At 43.9% G+C, this 23,848-nt stretch overlaps 1 protein-coding gene across 4 annotated transcripts; it reads right to left on the minus strand.

Annotated features, from left to right (window-relative positions):
• Window positions 1-23: 23 nt before the first annotated feature.
• Window positions 24-18,001, minus strand: LOC107032871 (uncharacterized). 4 transcript variants are annotated; one of them, XR_012075373.1, is made up of 5 exons: window positions 17,537-18,001; window positions 15,013-15,051; window positions 13,297-13,423; window positions 8,175-12,014; window positions 24-122 (listed from the first exon to the last, which is right to left on the minus strand). XR_012075373.1 is itself a non-coding variant. In XM_072966479.1 (5 exons), the coding sequence occupies exons 3-5, from the start codon at window positions 15,043-15,045 to the stop codon at window positions 10,516-10,518; spliced, it is 1,659 nt and encodes a 552-aa protein (XP_072822580.1). In that variant the 5' UTR covers window positions 15,046-15,051; window positions 15,186-15,324; window positions 17,537-18,001; the 3' UTR covers window positions 6,055-10,515. The 4 variants fall into 4 exon arrangements, 2 of the variants coding, with proteins under 2 accessions (XP_072822580.1, XP_031537517.1); XR_012075372.1 differs by lacking the exon at window positions 24-122 and adding an exon at window positions 6,055-7,475; XM_072966479.1 differs by lacking the exon at window positions 24-122 and adding an exon at window positions 15,186-15,324 and having other exon boundaries at window positions 6,055-12,014.
• Between the last annotated feature and the right edge of the window lie 5,847 nt (window positions 18,002-23,848).

Below are 23,848 nucleotides of genomic sequence, written 5' to 3' on the forward strand. Positions count from 1 at the left end.
TTATAGGGTCTGAGGCAGTGATGCAGTTAACAACGTGATCGGATAACATGTGCCTGCTGACGTAGCCCTTGATGGAATTCTCATCCAGCTCCGCCTTTCCAACAATGAGACACACCAACACTCTGCAGTGAGATGCAGCAGGGATCGCACTAAGCGGGCGCACGTAGGTAGGCTCACGGACGTTCTGCTCAGCTTTTGTCCCAGGTGGCTGTGACACAAACTTGGTAACACTTTCTAATTTTCTAGGATTTGGGATTGTAAGTGAAGCAGAGAACAAGGCTCATATTCTCTGCTCCTGCGCCAGTCCAGGGCTGCTGAGTCACAGGGCACCCCAGGACCCCAAAGGAGGGGTTTCTAGTCCAGCTAAGAAGTCAGAGGGCTGAAACTAAGACCATCTGGGGACAAGGGGAAAGAGTGATGCTTATTTATGCTGAGAAAGCACGTCATTTGAGAGACTCAATGTGGAAACTGGGGGTGATGCCTGAGTTATAACGTTCCGCGTCTCTGGGTGTGAAGATCTGGCTGGCAGAGGGCGGAGGGGTGGGGCTGGGTGTGGGAGGGGCTGGGTGGGCTTGGGGTTGGCGGGAGGGTGGGTCGCGTGTTGAACAGGAAGAAAGGCAACGGGATGAGATTCAGTGAAACTCAGCACCTCCATCTCCTGACTCAGGTGGAGTGACCCCCGTATAAGACGAGGGAGAGAATGGGGAGTGAAAGGATGTATTTGACCAGAAAGGGACCCTGTGCTGCAGCCTAGTCACTGTCTGTCTGTCCTCTGCTCAATTATACCAGAATCAAACCCCTGTTCACCCGTCCGCTGCCAGAACCCTCAGTCCTGCCAACGAAACGTCAGTTCACAATCAAGTTGAGGAAAAAGGAGAATTCTGCTCAAGCCACACTGAGGATTATAAGCCAGGAGACAACTGTCAGACGCTCTGAGAACTGTTCCGCCTCTCAGAAGTGGAAAGCATAGCCATGTACACTTATGAGACAAAGGATCGTACATCAAAATGACGTACAGACATTTTACAGAATGTTCACCAAGGATACATACTCCAGGTAAGCAGGTACAAAGCAAGCAGAAAGTCACCGTGACCCTCTGCGGAGTTGGGGGGAAAATGCTAATCCTTTAAGAAGTTACTTTGCTAGTGTCAGAAGAAAGGGAAAAACGTTTATCTCCAGGGTGGAGCAGACATCTCATCTTTGAAGGGGTCTGGTTAATGCAGACGCACACTAACTAGGGACAGACGAGGCCCAAAGAGACACACAGAATTTATGCTTACATGTTCTCGTCCTGCCTTCAAAAATAAATTTTATTTCATCAGCCCAGCCCTCAGCCTCTCGCCCTTGGATGGTCCAGGTCTAGTCTCTTCAGTCTATTCGCTACGTGGCCACAAGAGGGAGCGCGTTACAACCACGTTCCTCGCGTCAGGGCACATCCCCGCCTCGACCCTCCCCCAGCTGCCTCCGGGGAAGGACCTGGCCGCCCCCACCCGGCCCACTCCTTCCCATCTGTCGTCAACACACTGTCACCAGATGCAATTTAAAAGAAAAATGACTAGGGGGATGGACTGGGATTTTAAGATTGTGGAATGGATGAACGAGGTTACACTGTATAGCACAGGGAAATATACGCAAAATGTTGTGATGGCTCGCAGAGAAAAAAATGTGACAATGAGTGTGTATATGTCCATGGATGACTGAGGGATTGTGCTGGACACTGGAATTTGACACAACATTGTAGAATGATTGTAAATCAATAAAAAATGTTAAAAAGTAAAGAAAAGAAAAGAAAAGAAAAATGACTAACCAGGAATAGAAAATAAACCAGAAGAGGAAGCCATACAGAATGGGAAGTCTTTGACGTCACTAGGGTTAGCTGGGCAGCCCCGACTTAGGGTGGAAGCCGTATTCCCTGCTGTGGCCTGGAGCCCCTGCTCCCCTGGCGCCCGCGTCCGGGCGGCCTCATCTCCTGCCCTGACCCCTTTGCTGTGCCCCAGCCTCACCGGCCACACGTGGTTTTTGGAATTTCTGTATCTTCTTCATAATTTGCCACAACTGTGCATACACACAGTTATTTTTAGTCCCTTCCTTATTGTTTCTTTGCATTCTGTTGCTCGAGAAGACTTTTGTCCATGTATTTTGACTATACTTACTTCAATTAAAATGTATAATTTTCATTAAATTATATTTTTATTTAATTATATATTAAAATATATATATATATATATTTTTTTTTTAGTTGAAGTATAGCTCCTTACAATGTGTCAATCTCTGGTGTATCGCAGTGTCCCAGTCATGCAATACGTACATATATTGATTTTCACATTCTTTTTCATTAAAGGTTATTACGAGATATTCAAGTATAGTTCCTTGTGCTATACAGAAGAAATTTTTAAATCTATTTTTATATATAGTGGTTAACATTTGCAAATTTCAAACACCCAGATTTATCCCTTCCCACCCGCTTTCCCCCAGTAACCGTAAGATTGTTTACTATGTCTGTGAATCTGTTTGCTTTGTAGATGAATTCATTCATGTCCTATTTTTTTCCTTCTTTCTTTCTTTCTTTCTTTCTTTCTTTCTTTCTTTCTTTCTTTCTTTCTTTCCTTCCTTCCTTCCTTTCTTTCTATTCAGCCTATGAGTGGTATCATATGGTATTTTGCTTTCTCTTTCTGGCTTATTTCACTTAGAATGATGATCTCCAGGTCCATCCATGTTGCTGCAAATGGCATTATTTCGTTCTTTTTTATGGCTTAGTAATACACACACACACACACATTACCTAGTCCAAACTTGTTCTGCTCACTACACAACAGACCAGTAAATCAGGAGACGCAAGGCATAGTGATTTTATTTGGGAAGCCGTAGACTGAGAAGATGGCAGTCTCATGTCCTGGAGAACACTCTTCACCAAGTCAGAATTTAGGCTCCTTTTATACTAAAAAGGGGAGAGGGTGTTCTTGGCTGTTGCAAACTTCTTGGTGTTGTAATTCTTTGTTCTTGGAATCCTTTGTTATTGCAACTACCCATGTGGGTCAGGTCATGGTGTCCCTGTAAAACCTCCAACAAAAACATTATTTTCTATTCTGCAACTTAACTTTATATGTGTGGAAAAGTGTTAATATCCTCAAACATCAGAGCCTTGAGAATGGGGTCTCCTGTACATTTCAGGCTGTAGACAACATTCTTTTACAAAAGATGCAGAACCAGCAAAACAAAGTCTAGAAAATAGAGCACAGGGCTAAATCCACAGGAACAGATCTAATATGGAGACAGATTTGTTCTTTTCTATTACATATACATATATATGAAAAAATCTCCATGTATCTTCATAAGACTTAAAGTGACAGATGTCTCCTAATTCCCTAAACTTAGAATTTTCATTCTATTACAGTATTTCAGAATCCCCTGAACTTCTCCGCTTGTCAGCCCCACATAGTTGGATTGTATATTCTTCACATAATTAAGAAAATATGTTCATTTTTAGCTCTTTGGTAAAGATTCATGTGGTCAGGGACACCACTGGCCTGATTTTCCATGGCATCAACAATCCGTGGCATGTAATAGTTAACCAAATATTAACAAATGTTGAAATGACTGCGTGCCAGAAAGAAAACAAACAGACTACAATTGCATCAGGAAGACAGTTTCTCCACGTGCACAGACAAAGCGGAACTCACTCTGCGCACAAAGGGGCCGAATGCTAGAAAGCATGAGGCATGAGCACAGAGCTGTAATGAGCTCAGAGCTGTTCACTGTTCCTTGGCCTGGCTTTGCAGCCAGAGTCATCGCGACAGTCAGAACAGCACAGGTTGGACAGAAAGCACCGAAGGAGCTCAGCGAAACAGCGGCGCGTGTGTGGCTCTGGGCTCCCGGGAGGCCCAGGGCGCCGCTGTTGCTGCAGCTCCGTTGGCTTTGCAGCTTGTGTTTGTGCAGGACAGAGATCATGCAGCTACCGGCCCAAACCTGAAGCTCAGACCAGCAGTCTGGGAACGACATAGGACTGCACGTCATGTGCAGTCTTCCCGTCCCGTTCCAGCTGCCGAATCCATCATCAATTTTTACACTAAGGTTTTGCAATTCAGCAGACCACTCACAATTATAGGAACACGTACATCTGTCAAGAAATGTAGGATCCAGCACAAGAAACAACAGAAGCCAATGAACTTTGGGACTTAATCTTGAGTTACACCCAGCTACAAATACTAGCACTCAGCTTAATGACCTGGAATCCACTAAGGAGACAGACGGTGCAGGAGGAGACCCCTGTACCCACTGTGCAGTAATAAAAAAGCAAGTTCACTGGCAGAGCTTGGGGGCAGGCTGAGAGATATCTATTTATCTTTGATGTACAATCTTATATGTTTCAAGTGTACAACATAGTGATTCACAATTTTTAAAGGTTGTATTCCAGTTACATTTAGTATAAAATGCTGGCTGTATTCCCTGTGCTGCACACGTATCCTTGTGTAGCTTATTTATTTTATACACAGCAGTTTGTACCTCTTAATCTCCCACCCCATCTTGCCTTCTCACCTCTGGTAATCACTAGTTTGTTCTCTGTATCTGTGAGACTTTTGGTTTTTTTGTTATATTTGTTAGTTTTATTTTTTAGATTGCATATAAGTGATATCATACAGTATGCCTTTCTCTGTATAACTTATTTCACTTAGCATAATACCCTCCCAGTCTATCCTTGTTGCAAACGGCAAAATGTCATTGTTTTTTATGGCTGAGTAGTATTCCATTGTATATAAAAACATCTTTATCCATTCATTTGTTGATAGACACTCAGGCTGCTTCCGTATCTTGACAATTGTAAATGATGATGCTATGAATATTAGGGTTCCTGTATCTTTTTGAACTAGTGTTTGTGTTCTTTCCAGATACATGTCCAGGGGTGGGATTGCTGGGTCATATGGTAGTTCTATTTTTAGCTTTTTGAGAAACTGCCATACTGTGTTCCACAGTGGCTGCACCAATTTACATTCCACCAACAGTGTCAAGGGCTCCCTTACCACAGTATTTCTTAAGTGAAAAACTATAGTCCAGAAGAGTATACAAAATATACTGTTTTGAGTCAAGTAGAAGAGTAAAATTTAGGGACAGAGATTTAATAGTTTGGAAGGACAGGAACGAACATGAGGACATTTTCCTGTGCTATAGTTTTTACTCTGTACCAATTTAAGTATTTTCCATAATGTTTAAACAATGTTCAATCAAAATGGAATTTTAAAATCCATAAAATCAAAACAAAAATGGAAGAAAGTGTGTGTACCCTTGATGAGGTCCCAGGACAAATAAAGTGGCTTTAAGACCCAGAGGGATAAACACACACATCTGAGCACAGGAGCAAACAGGGCGATCTGAGTAAGATCAGGTGGCAGGGTCAACGCCAATATCATTCTTAGTTGTGTCATAACATAGTCCTGCGAAGTGTCACCCTTGGGAGCACTGGGCAAACTACACACAGCATCTCTCTGTGTTCTCTTACCACTGCATGTGAACCACTTCTTTTCACAAGAAATATTTCAATTAAAAAATCCAAGGGATCTATACGGTGCAAACATTTCTCCAAAGGTACTTTAAAGTGTTTTCCATATCACATTTTGGCAATTGCATCAATACTGAGACATTTAAAAAAATAATAATCCTATTAACATTTGGCAAAGTAACACTAAAATTAGGTAACTTAAAAAACAAGCAAACTTTAAAACTCTATTAAAATACGAAGATCAAAAATAACAGCAGAGACAAACTGTAGCCCAAGCAAACATGGCAAACAGTTTTTACAATCAAAGTTTCTTCTTTAACGTAATCCCAATACTCATATTTTGATAATACTTATTTTGGGAAATATTTCCAACGTTTAAAGTTAGAAACATGTAATATTTCTAACATTTCCCAAGTAAATATAAAATAGTCAGAATTTTAAAACCAGAAATCTCAAAAGCAATGGGTGTTAGTTACTCCTTTATACTGAAAATAAAAAACACACTACTCAGTGGCACAGAACAGGGAGCATCTAAAACAAATCACACACACGTCAATGGATATAGTTTTCCTGGTAAAGATAAATTATCAACATCTTGAGAAATCCTTTATTACGTGATATTTAAATATTTGTACCATAAAACAGAGATTCAATAAAATAGAAGTAAACTCGGCCTTCACAATTAGAAGTAAATGACACCCTAGATCTCAAATGTAAAGAATGATAAGTCTCTAAGTAAGTATGTTGGAGCATGCTTTCATGACTTTGGATTGAGGAAATCACCGCTCCACGTGATCCAAACTAGAGGCCATTTTATTTCCTAATAATATTCATAGATTATTTTTGTAATAATACTCATAAATTATATTAAACAAATTAAAATTAGCCCTCCATTTTTATTTACAGAACATAGAACAGGAATCTATTACCAATAACTTGAGTAACAATAGTAATTACATTTCTGAAGGACCCAAAAAGATGCTGGGCACGTACATGGATAGGCAGTACTTAACAGACATTCATGTGTGCATCAGACATCTTTCACAAATGATAGAAATACCAGTGAAACTGAAAACACTCTCCCATTGGTTCTCAACACTAAGATATGTTAATTTCCCAAAATATATTGTGGGTCATAATTCTCTGATGCTGAATTTCTATTTTTTCTTTCCAATCACAAACCGTAACTAATTAAACACAATTTAGATATTGAGGCTCATGTAAGGTGGTGTTAAAAGCAGGGGATATTTAAACCTTTCTTGAGTGCAGAATATGTACAGGTTTACATAGTTTTCTTTAAACTTATCCCATTTTTTGAATCACCCCCTTTACACCAACAGCATCTTTCATTCAAATCTAGAAGTTGTACACTTTAGAGTAGTTAATTTGGGATTAAGAGAAGAGAGATCTTACTGAGCATTTGTGTGGATTTGGAAGAAATTGTCACTTCTCTCTGGAGGGATCCTCACCATTTGTGAACAGTGTTCATTCCCTGGATTGCAGACTGTGTGCGGGAGGAGTGTGGTGTACTGATGTCCTTATTGAATTTAACTTTATACACAAATGGATCCTTCCAAAATATTAATAGTAAACATTATGAGTCTTATACTATTTAAAGTGGAAGTAAAAAATACCACCAGTGTAATGAAAGTAGGTTAAAAAATCAAAAAATGAAGTGAAATGGACAAAGGAATGAACCAGGAATCTTGAGAAGACTCAAGATGAGGTTAAATAACAAAAACAAATGTCAATAGAATGACTGTGGGAATCTGGAAGTTTGCATAAACCTGAGTGTCTGCAACCATGGCAGTGCTGAGGCTGCAGGTCACTCCACTCCTGACAACCTGCAGTGACTCACCGACAATGACTGGTAACTTCCCAAAGCGTCTGTGTAGACACAGGAAGGGTCTAAATTAAATTCTCATTGAATGTAGGGTGGGTCTGTTCTTCTAAGAGAGTCTCTCGTCCAAATTTTTATTTTCTGTTTAAAAAAAATTATAAACGGGACATGCAGTTGAGGTGAAATTACAGTAAAGCAAAGATGACAGATAAAAAGACACAGATAGATGTATCAGTAGGTGATAGACTGTTAGAAGAGAGGAGAATGGATCCATTTTTATAGGAATGGAAGCCAAGGCCCCAGGAGGGCAGTGTGTCGATTTGTACGATAAAGAGAACACCCAGGAACGTGAGGTGCCATGAACAGCCTTCCACCAAGGATGGAAATGTAGAGACTCCATTAAAGGCTCCATGGAACATGTCCCTGATCAACAGACGTCACACAGACACCAGGCTTCCATTCAGAGTGGGAGCTCATCTTCATCTGACTACTCACAACCTACCTTAGCTTGAAGCCTTGAGGGTGAGCCCTTTTATAGTCAGTGTGGTTACTGAGAATCCAGTGAGTCCAGTTCCAAGGCAAAGAGGGGAGATGCCAGGTACTCCTGGAGCAGGCTGATGACAGGCAACATGCCTCTGCTTTCCTCAGCAAACCTTTCCTGTTTTTATGGGTTTCTTCTTATCTGTCTGTCTAAATCTCTGTTTCTGTATATCTAATCTATCTAAGGTTTTATTTCTATTGTCCCAACCTCAGGAAGCCAAATTTAGTTTTAAAACAGTTAATCTTTGGTTTCCTGAGATAAATATTTCCAAACAATCAGATTGCTGAAGAGATACTTACCAAATGTGTATTTGCTCCCAGAACAAGGACTGCCATGGCAGCATCTCTGAAAGGGAGCAATAGGGGTGACATATAAGCCTGTGATGAAGGTTTGTAAGTCCATGATGTCATCTGTTCATGGGGAACTGATTAACACTTCACCTGTAAGCGCACTGACAGTGTCTGCATGGGGAGTGGAGATGAACTCTGAAAAACATGGGACTGTGTACCTACCAACAGCTATCAAAAATGCTTCATAAGACAGATACCCATCAGGAGTGGCACACATTGATGCAGGAAAACTGGTTTTTGAAATAAACAATCAAAATTCTGATGGAATGTGAGGAAAAAAATCTGAGATCTAATAAGAGAAGGAAGCCAATAAAATGGTGTTGGAGCCTTTTAGTTGATTTAAACACTTTTTGCAAAATATGGTTTCTTCCCATAACTGAAGAGCATTGAGGGTAGTGAAATAAGACAGTGTGAAGAGGTGTAGGAAGTATATTCACAGATGCGCAAATGAACGTTACATTTGTGCTGATAGTTTGTCCCGTATTTTTAGACATCAATATGTACCATATGTATTTCAGGCTTTTTTCTGGGATTATGGACTCTACCAGTGCACAACATATAAACACACATTTCCCTCCTGGAACTTACTCTGTATTTGCTAGAACAATACAATGAGCAGCTCATCTATGATGTTGAGTGCATAGTTTAACAGAAGGGAAAGGGTCCTAAGGAAGCAAGAAGGGCAGCATATGGGTGATGAAAAAATTAGGAGTTTATGATGGATTCAGGCACTAAATTGAGTGTCCACATTTGGACTCAGTGAAGATGACAAATGAGGATGTAAGTTTGGTGATTTATTTCTTCCTTTCCCACTGCGGCATATTCGTCATTTTGCATCACTGAATGAAACTGGAGCTCCAGGACAGCAGTGTGTAAGAGAGCAATGGGCAGCTGTCCTCCTTTTATTTTATCCTAATGCAAGTATTTTAATAATGGTTCAAAGGTACAGTACTTCTAACAGCTCTCTGTAGATGTCACTTATAAGATTAAGAAGGATCACGTCTATCCTTACTTTGATAGCTCAGAGTCCTAGCACTGAACAACTCACAAATTAAAAAAAGTGTTTAAAATTCCTATTCACAGAATCATCAGTTGTAGAAAATACATATGCAAGACCTGTGAATAGAAATCTAAAAAAACATTACTAAGAAAAATTAAATCAGATCTAAATAAAAGGAAATAGATCATGTTCATTGACTGGGACACTCAGTATTTCTTTCTAAACTAAAGATTAAATGCAATCCCAATCAAGCTGCTAGGAAGATTTTTTTGTGATGTACAAACTGAAAACTGGACTCTAAAATTCACATGGAAAGGCTAAGAAACAAGAATGGCTACAATGCCTTTGAAAAGTAAAGAAAATCGGAGTATATGACTTTGATTTCAAGACATATATAAAACAAATTACTCAGCACATCAAAACACTGGTATAAACACAGTAGGTAAAGGCAACAGAAGAGAAAGTCCAGAAATAAACATATACCTAAATTGATGGACCTTCAATGAAGATACTAGAGCAATTCAGGGGAAAAGGTATAATCTTTTAAATCACTATCACTGCGATAAATGGGTATCCATATTTTTAAAAAATAACTTCTAAAATTAACTGAAAATGATTCATTTACATCAATAAAAACCCTAAACCATACAAGTTACAGAAGGAAACATAGGAAACAGTGTCTTTATATTTGGAAAATGCTGCTTATTTACAACACCAAAAGAATCATCAGCAGAAGAATAAATGGACAAATTAGACTACACTGAAATTAAAAATATTTTCCTAGAAAATCGACTGAAACGGCAAACCCAATTCTGGAAGAATGTATTGGTAAATATTTCCATTAGAGAACCTTGATGAATAATCCATGAAGAAATGTCAAAAGTCAGTAATTAACACAAGAAAGGATATGAACAGACATTTCAAAAATGATACATGGTTGGGAATTAACACAGGGAAGACCACTCAATACCATCTCGTTAGAGAAATGCAAATTTAAATCACTTGCTACCACCGTACACCTATGATGTCACTGATGTTAGAAAGCCTAACCACACCAAGTGCTGGTGAGAACGTCAAGCACGGGAACTCAGGCTCTGGCTGTTCTGGTGAGACTGTACAAGGACACTGCCACTTTAGGAATGTGTGACGGGCCCCACAGAAGGGGAACAGGCACCTACTCTACGACCCAGGGACTGTGCTGCTAGGTATTAACTCAAGCGCAGGAAAGCTCAGTCCAGAAGGCATCTCCCCAGTGTGAAATCCCTTGTTTATCATGCACTTAGGAGCTGCCTACAAAGAACCGCACTCGGAAGACTTTCCTGCAGTGTGGATCCTCTGGTGGACAATCAGACTCGTCCTGTAGCTGTAGGGCTTCCCACACTCACCGCACTGGAAAGGCTTTACTCCAGTGTGAATTCTCTGGTGGACAACAAGGCTCGTTTTGTTGCTGTAGGGCTTCCCACACTCACCGCACTGGAAAGGCTTTGCTCCAGTGTGGACATTCTGGTGGCCAACAAGGGTATTCTTGAGCTTGAAGGCTTTCCCACATTCGTTGCACTCGTAGGGCCTTTCTCCAGTGTGGATCCTGCGGTGCTCAATAAGTCTGATTTTCCTCTTGAAAGCTTTCCCACACTCACTGCACTCGTAACGCCTTCGTGCAGCATGAACGTTCTGGTGTTTATTGAAGGCAAAGTTGCTTGTAAAGAAGTTCCCACATTTGCTACACTCGTAAGCCCTCTCTCCAGTATGAATTCTCTGGTGGACAACAAGACTTTTCTTGTTGACATAGGCTTTCCCACACTCACTGCACACGTAAGGCCGTTCTCCAGTGTGGGTTCTCTGGTGGACAATGAGACTTGTTTTGTAACTGAAGGACTTCCCACATTCCTTACACTTAAAAGGCTTTTCTCCAGTGTGGATCCTCTGGTGCACGAGAAGTTTATTTCTGTAAAGGAAGGGCTTCCCACATTCACTGCAGGTATGAGGTTTCTCTCCAGTGTGGACTTTTTGGTGCTGAACCAGTGAATCCTTGCGGGCATAGGCTCTCCCACATTCGTTACACTCATAGGGTCTTTCTCCAGTGTGGACTCTTTGGTGCTCAACAAGTTTACATTTGTACAGGAAGACTTTCCCACATTTACTACAGTCAAAAGGCTTATCCCCTGTGTGAACTCTCCGATGATGAGTAAGACCCCCCCTGAGTCTGAAGAACTTCCCGCAGTCACTGCACTCATAAGGTTTTTCTCCAGTGTGAACTCTCAGGTGCTCCGTAAATTTATACTTTTTATTGAAGGCTCTGCCACAGTCGCTGCACTTGTAATGCCCTTGCTCAGGGTGGGAGACCTCCCTGCTCTTCCTGCTTCGACGTGGGTGCTCTCCACTGTGGCAGGGCTGGTGCTGGAGAAAGTCCAGGGTGCCTAGGAAATCCTTCTCGCCCTCCCTGCATGTGAACATGCTGTCGGATACACGCGCTCTGCAGCTGGTCACGAGCAAGGCTCTGCTCTCCTCCCCTGTGAGGTGTTTCTCTCCCCTGGGCTGCTTCTGCTGCTGCTCTAGGTAAGAACTGAACATTTCCCCAGAGGCCCCAGGAGAGGGTGGCTCCAGACCAGGAGGGACTCCTTGGTGCTCGGCCAGGTATGAAACATCTGTCTCTACCAGGACACACGTATCGGACGTACGAGTCTTCAGGGTGGATGGGTCTGGCTTTGGACTCCTGGCTTGTGCCACTTGTTCTACAGAAACACCTTGCTCAGAAGTGACCACCTCAGCGTGTACTCCAGGCCAACAACCTGAAAGCACAAAAAGTGCTGAAAAGCTGAAGGGAGACGTTGGTGCAACAGGAGCCCATTACAACTCTGTGCATGACACATAGGTCAGTGGGCTTGTTTTCGACACAAGGGAGGAAGGATCAAGTAGCACAGGAGGGCACTGTGCAGTGCTTGCCTTCTGATGGTCACGGGATGGGAAATGTCTCAGACCAGCAAGAACCTGGATACCGGGATACAGTGCTTGCCAGGAGGAGAGGCCTGGAACAACCCACTCCTTGGCCAGTGGTGTTTACCAGGGTTTGGTGGTGACAAGTGTGTGCACATAGAATGTGTGTCGGCCTCCACAAAAATGCAATCTTACCTGGCGACCCAGTGTTTGAGGACCACATACGTAAACACGCACCTCTCAAAAAACATCACACACAGACATGTGCAATAGATGAAACGCATCATGTTGGAGAACCCTGAAGAGAGGGCAAAACAGAGATGTGGAGGACGCTAAGGGAGGAAGGAGACAGGGGTCAGAAAGCACAGAAGTGAAAAGTGGGCAAACTGTCAAAATGAGGAGGAAAGGAAGAAAGAAATGAAGTATGCCAATCGTTGAGTCTTGGCACTAAATCAGGGGAGAGCAAAGGACATCTGCTTGTAGGATGAGGCTGACGGATGCTGCCACGCCTTCCTACAGCTCCTCTTCACAGCCCCGGATCCAGTCAACCCTCTTCCTGTGTCTAGAGAGGTGTCTGCCTCGTCAGGCACCCAGGGCTGCCTCCACCCCTCAGCTCAGGATGGGTGGCCGTGGAACCTACCAGATCCAAGTCCTCACAGGAAAACAGGGCCACTATGAGAAAGACACTGGCCCAGAGGGAATCAACCAATGACAGACTGGAGGAAAGATATTTACTGCTGTAGGAACCGTGGGGAGAATACTGAAAAACAAGAGTGTGTGTGGACCACAAATGCTCAGCGGTAAGTATCTGGGACCCAGGGGGCAGGCAGGGCACAGAACAGGAGGCGGAGCCTGTGATGCAGACCCCCCCCCCCCACGTCTCCACACTCAGCGCGGCAGCAGCGGGGAGACAAACTGGAGGCGGACGCGCAGGCTTCCAGCCTCGGAGCCCAGCGCCTTCTGCGAACGGCTTCCGGGGACACGGCGCGCACACAGGATGGGGAAACAGCCAAATGCCAGGACATCAGGGAGTCAGCAGCGCCCACGGTCCAGGCTGGGAAGGCGGGGGGCGGGGGTGTCACGCAGAAAGAAGGCGGAGCCCAGCACAGGGGAGGGCGTGGGAACGCGGGGCCTTACCCAGGGAGGCTAGAAGGGACAAGGTGTCCAGCATCACGTCGTGGTACAGCAGCCTCTGAGCATCACTAAGGAGCCCCCACTCCTCCTGGGAGAAGGACACAGCCACATCCTCAAAGGTCACAGGGCCCTGTCAGGAGGGGGACAGGTGAGTTCACGGCAGCCTCTGGAACCAGGACCCCAGGTCATGGGTGTCCACCCAGGGCCCCCCTCAGAGTGGAGACTGATGCCACAGAGACCGCCATCTTCAGATCATTCAGTTAAGCCAGAGAGGGAGGGGCGGTCTCACAGGTGCTCTGGGCTGCCGCACACCCGCCCAGTTACTCTCCTTCCGCTCGGCTCTCCTGGGATCACACAGACCGAGCCACCAACCATGACACTGGCACTCAGCCTCCTGGAGGAAACCTGAGCACAAGGGCCCCGAGTCATCCTCACACTCCCTCCCCACGGCCCAGCGGGGAGGATCTCACCTCCCGCACCCGCAGACCATGACCCCCACCCCCACCCCAACACTGCCACCTCTGCTCCAGGCCCCGGGCGTCTCACTGTGTTCCCCACACCCCCTCAGCACAGGCCAGCCAGTCTGACAGTCTTCAGGCTCCAGCAGCACTTACCACAAACCCGAGCCTGCGGAGGGGAGATAATGCCCCAGGCCTCACCTCCGGGTCCCTCTCAGTAGTTCCTTCTCCACCCCTTAGGATCCTGTGCCGCGACCAGGATGCACCTGAGGCCCTCACAGCCCCAGCACACACACTCATGGTCACTGTACCTACGCATCCGTCAGTGATGACACCCACCCCTGTCCCACTGCCCAACAAGTGAGCCAGTCCACGGAGAAGACCCTCCTCCCCCACAACCTTCATGCCATCGCCCCCACGACCTGTGAGCTCAGACCTGACCTGGGCCACGTGCTCTCCACCTGCTCAGGAGCACCTTCAAGCCTGACCGCCCTCCCTGACCTCCAGAGGTGTTTCCACTTGCCCCCCGACACCTCACGCTCAGCCTGGCGATGCGGCACTCTGGCTAGCACTTCTGTTAACCACTCCTACTTTGGCTTCCCATCTCAGAAACGGCATCTCCACTCTCCCCTGAAGGCACACGTCGTGGGGTCGTGTCAGGCCACTGTCCCTCACCCTGTACAGCAGAAAGTCACCTTTACTCACACACGAGACAGAAACGAACCTCCTCTCCTGCTACAGAGCCACTGCTGGGATCCAGTCTCAGTGGACCTTCACCAGGACTGTCCCTCCACTGGGTCTCCCTGGCTCCACCCTCACCCCCACAATCTCCTCCCCTTGGCAGGCAGAGCAGCCTCTTCAGACCCAGAGGCAGACCACTCCCCCCTCTGCTGCAAACCCGGCACGGCCCCCACACCCTCAGGAGAGCCCCAGCTCCCCAGGCTGCCGTCCCAGGAGCGAGTCCCGCCCTCAGTCTTTTCATCAGTCCACGAAGCAGAGTCCTGCTGCTCCCTGAGCTCTTCCAACTCACTCTCATCTCCAGACATGTGGACAGGCCAGCCCCTGTGCCCAGGGACATCTCACCATTTGACCTTCTTCACTAGACACACGGAAACACCTCAGGACCACTTCTGACCTCCAGGATCCTGGGCCTGAGGGGACCCCAGGGCCCAGAACCTAGGACAACAGTGTCTCCAGATCATGTGCCAGGACCAGGGGAAGGGACGGCATTTCTGTAGGAACCGGGGCTTCTTCCCCTTACCTGCACAGGGACCACAGGTGTTGCTCCTACCATGGCAACCTGTGCAAAGAAAGAAGACCTGGGATCAAAGTGATCATCACGAGGATGTTAAAGCTGACCTTTTCCCTCTCTTCTTTTTATTGGAGATGAATGACCTCTGGCTGACCTCAGATCCTTTATCTTCAGCACTATACCTGGACAACTCTATGGCCCTGGACAAAGGCTCAACCTCCTTCAGACTCAGTGTCTTCATGTGTGAAATGGCAACACTTAGGACGCCCATCTCATAATTTTGTGTACACCTCAAAATGCGTCTCCCATGCTAGGATTCACCTACGGAATTACAGAACACAGGATTAACATTTTCATAAATGTTGTTGAAATTAGTTTTTTCTTACATGTTTTTCAAGGCATTCTGGGACCAAATATCTCTTTTAAACCACCAACTTTTTGCTTTTATGACACCACTGGGGTGCCCTATAGTTTATTCCTTACTAGAGTACTGAAATTCGTGAGAGTCCCAAGTGTGAGGAATCAGTCCCACAAGACTGCCATCCTTTAAGGAACCAGTTTTGATCCCTGGTCCCCAGGCTACTAGTACTTCTGTGCCACCTGACTACAAATTCAGGCCTCCCTATGAATCTCACCTCAGTGTTGATAATTTACTAAAAGGACCAACAAAAATTAGGAAAATACTTTTCTTACTTTTTCTGATTTATTATACTGGATACCTTACAGGATACAGCCAAATGGCTAAGAGCGGCCTAGGTCCAGGTAGGGGTGTGGAGGGCAGCAGACAGTTTCCAGGCCCTTTCAGTACGTGCCACCCTCCCAGAACCTCCATCATTTCAATCTGTGCACCAATTTAGAGGCTCTTTGAATTTCACTGTTCAGCACCTTTTATACCTAATTTCTAGTTCCCCTCTGATTCTTGGGAGGCCCCTCATGGTGATGAAAGTTAAACTTTCAAATCACCTGATTTTTCTGGAGACCAGTCCCAAGCTGAGGATATACAGGAGACGGACCCTAAGGCACCTCGTTATAATAAACTGCTGTGTATAAAATGGGCTAGTTGTAAATAACAAAAAACAGTCCCAACTCCCAGAAAACTCCAATGGGTTCAGATTTTGAGGTGAAGGGCCCAAGAAAAAGCTAAACATCTATATGTTATTATAACACAGACATATATAGTCCTTTTAAGCAATTACTACTTGCTTACACAGGGTTTTAAATCTTTACATCTTTACCTTACAGTTTCCTGGGGAGCTGCGGCACCCGTGCCTGTGACCAGGCCTGGGCTGCCCCACCAGTGGGGCTGACCCATTTCTGGCCCCACAAGGAGTGGACAGTCGGCTTGGTGTGCAGAGCAGTGAATCTACACAAGCTCACGCCTCCTTGTCCATCTCCATCCCAGCCATGGCTCCCGACTCCTTACACTCCTGCTTCCCCAGAAAGCCCTGGAACCACAGGACCCTCCCATCTGCAGGCAGCCTCAGCAAGTCCCACCCACTCGGCCCTGCCCTCCAGCCCCAGGTCTCCCTTCTCTCATCTCACAGATGAGAGGGTTTCAGCTCACAGAAAAGTGACAGGACTTTCCCCCAACTTGAGGTCCAGACTTGGCCCCCCAATCCAGGACTTAGGCTGTCAGCACATGGACATCACTGAGTCAGCGACGTCCCCCCGCCTCAATTCCAGACTATGGATTCCAGCAGCCTATATGTTACCTCAACTTTGGGATCTCAGAAACAGCATGTCCCAAATTCACCTTTTAATCTCCCCCAGAAACCGACTTTCCACATCAGTTTCTCAATCTCAAGGCTTTCAAACACTCAGCCAAATGAAAACCCTAACTGTTTTCACTCTGTCCTTGATCTCAGAGCCACAGTCACTGCACCAGGAAATCCTGCCAATTATCTTCCAGGTTTGTTGGAATCTAATTACTTACATTCCTTTGTAAAAAATTAATGAACAGAAACCTCAATTAGAGTTGGCACGCCAGAAGGGTGAGCCCTCACTGACCTCAGACAATAGCGGAATCCCGAAGGAAGAAGGGCTCTCTTCCCTGGAAAGGACTCGGCCAATGAAAGCCGAGGACGCTTCACTGACTACAGCCCTTCTAACTTCCTTTTTAAAATTTCTATGACAGTGTTCGCTAACCCTGGCAGCACATCCCAATTTCAATATTCCCTGATGATTCCCCCCCAAAAACCATCCTTGCAGGAGAAATCGCGGGCAGTCTATTTGTTTCAGGTCAACAACTTCCACAGCCACCACTCTGGTCCAGAAACCACCGTATTCTTCCGAGTCTAACGCAGTCGGCTCTCCCTGCTTCCACCCTCATCGCCTTCCCTAGTCTGTTCTCGTCTGAGCAGCCTTTGAAATACTTTCCCAACTCTAGCTCAGACTGTGTTTCTGATTTATTCACAACTCTCCATGGCTCCCAGAATCTTCACACTATTGGCCCAGACTGTTGACTCCTCCTTAAATTCTCTGCTCCCTGCAGAAAGGACTCCCACCCCGGTTTCCCGAATGCTCCCGGACTAACCTGCACCGCCAAGGCGTTGCACGCGCTGGGTCCACCGCTGTTAACACTGTCCGCACTCATCACATCGCCAGTCAGCAGCGGGGCCACCACACGTGCACACCTCCTGTTCTGGAAACAGAGTCCTGACCCGCAGGGCCTTGAGCAGGAGCCCTCACTGGGGGCCTGACGATCAGCCCAGGATCTGGGGAGCAAGTCACCTGGGCCGGTCCGTCAGCGCGCCGGTTGCCATAGGACCCTCTGGGGTCCGTGGGGCCAGGAGACACGCGGGATAATGGCGGACACCTGAGGTGAAAATCCCGGAAGTAGATTCCGCAACCCGCTCACTCCTGTGCAGTGTGGACAGTGCCCCCTCGGAACCTTTCCGGGTTCCGTTACTTCAGCGAGACCCAATGATCCAGAGCCCCAGATCCCACAACCGGCGGTAATAAGCAACCAGACGACTGCCGTTAGAAAGACGCCGGAAGTCCCGCCTCGTCCTATTTAATATTCACGGAAATATCCCAATTAGGGGCCGTCATTGGAGTAGAGGGCAGGGCGTCCGCGCACAACCTTCTGGGTAATGTAGTTCCCTTCGCCCCGCAGATTGAGGTGCGTGTGAGGCCCTTCCCCAACGTCGGGGACAGGAATGGGCCGAGTCCCTGTGGGCAGGACCGTTACACGCGTATCAAAATAGACTCAGCAAAGCCTATATGTAAAATCTTTATAAAAGTCTGACTTAAGTCACATTTCTCAACATAAAAATTGATAGGAGATTGGAAAAAAGTATTCCAGGTATGAAAAGACTGAGACACCACAGCCCTTGTTTTTTGTTTTTTATGTGAATCTTGTAAGAATTGACAGGAAAAGCCATGTCAATAAGATTTTGAAATTAAAAGGGGAATTATATGCCACAAAGCATCTTTATTATTCGCTAAAAAAAAGTAAATACATAAAATTAGGTAACGAGGTCTAACGTTGATGGTGTTGGCATAAATAAACCTGAGAGATAATAACCATGCTCAACTCATTTAATTGGGACCAAGGAACTGCAAATCGGGGCACACATTCAATTGGCAACCCGAAAGGTGTCCAGCTAAAAAGTAAATTCAGAACCTTTAGAGACAAAAAGAGGTTTGAATTACAAAAAACTTTAATCAGAGTTGGAGGCTGAAGCTAGTCTTGGCGGAACATGGTTGAGGCTAAGGCTGTCACTAGGGCGAAGTAATTGTTCATTTTGTGACAAGTTGCAGGCGTTCTTGAAGAGTCCTTGGAATATTTACAGGTTAACCCAGATTGAAAGTTCATGCTTTCAGCAGGTGAGGAGTTGCAGGTAATTAATACCTTCCCAGCTTCAATTTAAACCCCTTAACATAAGTGACTCCATTTTATTTCACATTTCAAAAAACTATTTATTTGGCCTGCCTTGCAACACCCCTGGAGTTCTCAATCCAAATACAAAAATTACCACAGCATATACACAAACTATATGGTAATAGCAGGCTTCTTTTATATTTAAAAAAAACATAAAAATTGAAACGAGCAGAAAACACATAAGAAGCTATTGAGCCATGTATAACTTTTAAAGTGTTAACCTATAAATAATAAATGAGTTCAATAAGTACTAACATGGAGAGATTTAAAACCCAAAAAGGCAAAATTCTTGTATGCCAACTTGAAATCAAAATTGCAAAAACAAACTAAAAATTTTTAAAAGAATCTTGTTTTCCATCAAGAAAATACAAACGCAAATGAAACCAATCAGATTGATGAGACTCAGTAAGTCTGACATTACCAAACACTGCTAACATTGAAGAAATGTAAATATCATGAACTATCACTGGGTATCTATTAAAATCAGTTTGCAGAAGAGTTTGGTATTGTACAGTAAGTACAAAACTGTGTCTTTGTGCAAAAAACTACTTTCTATTGATACCTAAATAAGTGTAACAAGAAGGACACTTGTCAGGTATGTCTAAGTAGCATTGCTATACCTGCCAAAAACATGGGTGGTGGGGAAGCAAAGAAATAAAATTTCAAGAATTGAATGTAAAATTAAATTTTATAAATTCAGACCATAGAAATCTATTAAAAGAGGGGAAAAAGTCTAGACACATGTATGTTACAAGAAAATTTCACAGACCTTAATTTTGGTATCTGGTTGGCTTTTAGTAGCAATTTATGAACTGGGAAGCTCCAGTCTAGATAACAAGAAGGTGTTCAGAAGAGCTATTCAGAATACGCAGATTATAAAGATAAAATTACCTGAGAACAAGGAAGCCAAACAGCACAGTTACTTTTCTTATGGGGGCAAAGGGAAGTTTGGACTTGGGCTATGAAAAAATAAAGCTAAGCAGGCATATTCTGATTGGCTGGCCTTGGGTTTCCACTCCTGAAAGAGCCAGATGTTTATAAGAAATAGAAATTGAGGTAGGTTTCAGCATGTGGACTTGGATCTTAGCATGAGCCACTCTCTTGAGATTGGTTTAGGTATTTTAACCCATAACAGGGGAAAAAAAGTAAAATCACAAACATTATATTGCTTTTTCGCTCTTGTGAATGAAGCTGTTATTACCGTGAATAATTTCCCCCAAGTATTTCTGAATCGTATGATTTCATCTTTCGTATGGATAGACCCTGCAAGTGAGATTACTAAATCATGGGTGTGTGTATGGATAGCATTAAAGAGAGTAGCACAGTATTTCTAAAGTTATTTATCAATTAGTATTCCCTCAAGAAATACAGGAGAGCTGTGGCTGTTTTACATCTTCATCAATTTAGTATTTGAATTTTAGTTGTTCCAATGGTGTGTGGTACTCCCTCACTGTGGCTTTAAATTGTGTTTAGGATGGCGAGTAATGACAAGAAGCACATTTTCATTTTCTTATTTACCATTTATACTTCTTCTGTGATATATACCTTCCAAGCTTTTCTGAACATTTTAAAGTGTAATTTTTTGTTATTGTTATAAGAACTATTTATATATTAAGAATTACAGTCATTTATCAGGTATATTTCTTGCAAATATCTTTCCCCAGGTTGTGACTTGAGTTTCCACTTTCTTAACTGTCTCTTGAACTGCGAAGTTTTAATGTTGATTAACTTCAGATGATTTATTTTCCTTGGTTGATGATCTTTCTGTTTTTTAAATAATTATTTCCCTGATCCAAGGACAAAGAGCATTTTTCCTGTGTTATCTTTTATACTGTGTTTTCTCTGTGACATTAAGAACTGTGTAGGATCCATTTCAAATTAATCATTAAATGATTTGAGGGGAGGCTTTAAATTTTTTATTTTATTTTTCACATAAGCCTCACCATATGATTTTTCAGGACAATTTGTTGAAACTGTTCTCCTTTTCCCTTTAAATGCCTTTGGAAACTTTATTGGAGAAAAACTGGCATTATTAGGGTTTGGATATATCCAGGTTCTCTATACTTTACCATTGTTCTACAATTAGTGTAGATATATGGCAAATTTTTTTTAAAAAGAAGAGAAATATTTTCATATTGGTTTTTAAAAAAGAAGCATTTAATCTATTCTAACTTCTTGGCATTACATAATAATTTAGCATAAGTTTATTGATTTTCTCCAAGAGACTGCTGGGATTGTTCATGGATACTGTGTTTGTACAGAAAAAGTTGGGGACAGTTGACAACTTAAACTGTTGCTTGCTTAGATGAAGGTAAGTGGATAACCTTCATGAACATCTTTCTTCTGTAGACTTGCAGGAACAAATGTTGGATATTTATAAAAGCTCTTTTGATGTCATTGTCTGATAATTCTTGTGTGTTTCTGTTCAGTTGGTTTCTTTTGCTGTTAATTATGTATTAAATTCCTGTCTCCTTACTGGCTAATTCTGTTTGGATACCAGGTGTTTTTGACCATGGCATTTGATTGCATTGCTTCACATGCTGTTATATTTTGAATTGACTCGGAAATGGTTTCTCAAATCAGAGACCTCTATCAGCCACAATTCCATTCACGGTACAGGCCACATGGCCCTAGTCCTCCAGGCCAGCACAGAACCCATCCCTCAGGAAGCCTCAGCGATTCAGGACCAGGGCTCCCTCCACCTTTCCCAGTGAGTGAGTAATAGTAAAAACCCAAGGCCAAATGGCCACCTCTGTCTCTCAAGACATTGGTGACCTTAAATGATGTGACTGTGTCTTCACCTAGGAGACATAAGGGCATCTGGACCTGGCCCAGAGGACACTGTAGGGGCTCGTGATGGAGAACTCTGAACTCCTAGTCTTGTTTGGTAACTGCCATGTGGGCAACCCAAGGCTTCCTCCTTGATCAATCTTTTGCTCATTCCTGGCTGGTAAGCACAGCCTCTCAGGCCTCCCACCTCTACCCACTGCCCTGCTGTGCGCTGTGTTCTGGTCTCCTTCTGCCTGCTCTTCCTGGTTCTGCAACCGGTGACGTCAGACAGGAAACATGCCTTCTGAACACAACCTTCACCCCAGTGCCCGGCACAGTCTGTCCTCGGTCTGAGGTTCTTGTTCTAGAATCCACAAGAGAGAGGCTGACTGGCCCAGCCTGGTTGAGGTGCTCGCCCCCACTGTCCATGTAGCAGGGCGGTGGGGGATGGGCTGTGCTCCGAAGAGCGACTGAGCCAGGCAGGACCCCGGGTGGTGTCTGTCATCAGTGCCCTCCAGGTCTGGCGTCTCTCTTTTGCAGTTGGGTTCCAATGTTATTAGTATTTCTCTCCAGTACAATCTGCCATGTGTTACTAGTCTACTGCGTGAGCATGCGCTGACGATCATTGGGTAGTTGATTATTTCAAAAGCTGTTGAAACATTTGCAGCCTACTTCGATGGCTATTTCTGCTTTTATAAACTAGAAATCCTCTATAAAGAATTTTCAATAATTTTCTGTTCATTTACCTCAAAAAACAGTTTGTACAGAAAAGGGAGGCCATAGCTTGTTCCCCTCACTCTATTTGGTAATTCTCAAGATAATTAATAGGAGCACCGACCTCATCGTCAGACAATAAGCAAACATTTATCTCGGGGATACGATGCCCCCATTGCACACGTGCTCAGACTGTGATCGTGGCAGCCTCTGTCGTAATTGCAAAACATTTGATTAGTGGCTCTTCTTTTCAGATAAGTCCCATATTTTAATATTAATTTTATCTGTTTTAGTTATACAAACTGCTAGAAGAAAATATCATAGGTTCATTGGCTTATAAACAGTAGACATTTACTTCTCACAGTTCTGGAAGCTGGAAGTCCAAACTCAAGGTGCCCACAGTTTCACTGTCTGGTGAGAGCCCACTTCCTGGTTCATAGGAAAGGTCCTTCTTCTATGTCATCACATGTCAGAAAGGGAAGGAAACAATCTGGGGGCTCTTTTATAAGGGTGCTAATTCTATTTAAGATGATAGACCCCTCCTGACCTAACCACCTACCAGGTGTCTTATCTCTAATGCCATGACATTAGGCATTAGGTTTTGAACAAATGAACTGAGGTGGACAGAAATGTCGAGACCATAGCAGTATGTGCTTCAGGAAATTGATTCAGAAATAATATATGGAAAAAGTAGTTGGGCGTGCTGGGCTTGCAACACAAACACTGAGATGTTTTCAATGTAGGGAAGAGTTTTTTTGTGTGGGAAACAATATCTACTTCCTTCTGAGTCTCCTGACAGCCATCATCCATTTCCCCGTCATGTTCCTGGCTGACCTATATTCTTTCTTGTCCCTTGACTGCACGTATGGAGGCCTACACAATTATCTCTGAAGATTTGATCTATGTAACGTTGAAGAGTAATACGGTAAGACTTGCTGGTTGCCAGCTGCTGAAAGCATGCACTTGGTGACTGAGTGGCACCACACTGTGCTCATTCTGATTTTTCTTTGGTTCCTGTTTGCTGAATGAAATCTACAATGTAATGTCTCCCTTAAAGGGAATATATGTTCAAAAAAGAGAAAGGACAGAAAAAAATATACAGATACTTGGATAATAACATAAGCTTGAAATTATAATTTATATCAAAGCTCTCTCTTTATTCATAAAATAAATGTATTCTATATATTGAACACAAAGTTTTCAGGGCTTCAGAAATTTATTTAAAAATTTATAGGAAGCAAAATTTTTCTATTATCCATCTGTTTCAGGCACATTTAACCTCTTCTTCCCCAACATCCCAGTAATGGCCATGTGTGAAGTCATTTCTCACCTGACCCTGAGCAAACATAATGAAACTTAGGCAATTATTGTAAAGCTTCAGTCTGCATGTCTCTGAAGAGTAACAAGGAATTCATTAGTTGACACCTATGACTTAAGGTATACTATATCTGAAGGATATCATGATATGTAAGGAGGCTT

The sequence above is a fragment of the Vicugna pacos genome, chromosome 9, assembly GCF_048564905.1.
Source record: "Vicugna pacos chromosome 9, VicPac4, whole genome shotgun sequence".
NCBI lineage: Eukaryota > Metazoa > Chordata > Mammalia > Artiodactyla > Camelidae > Vicugna > Vicugna pacos.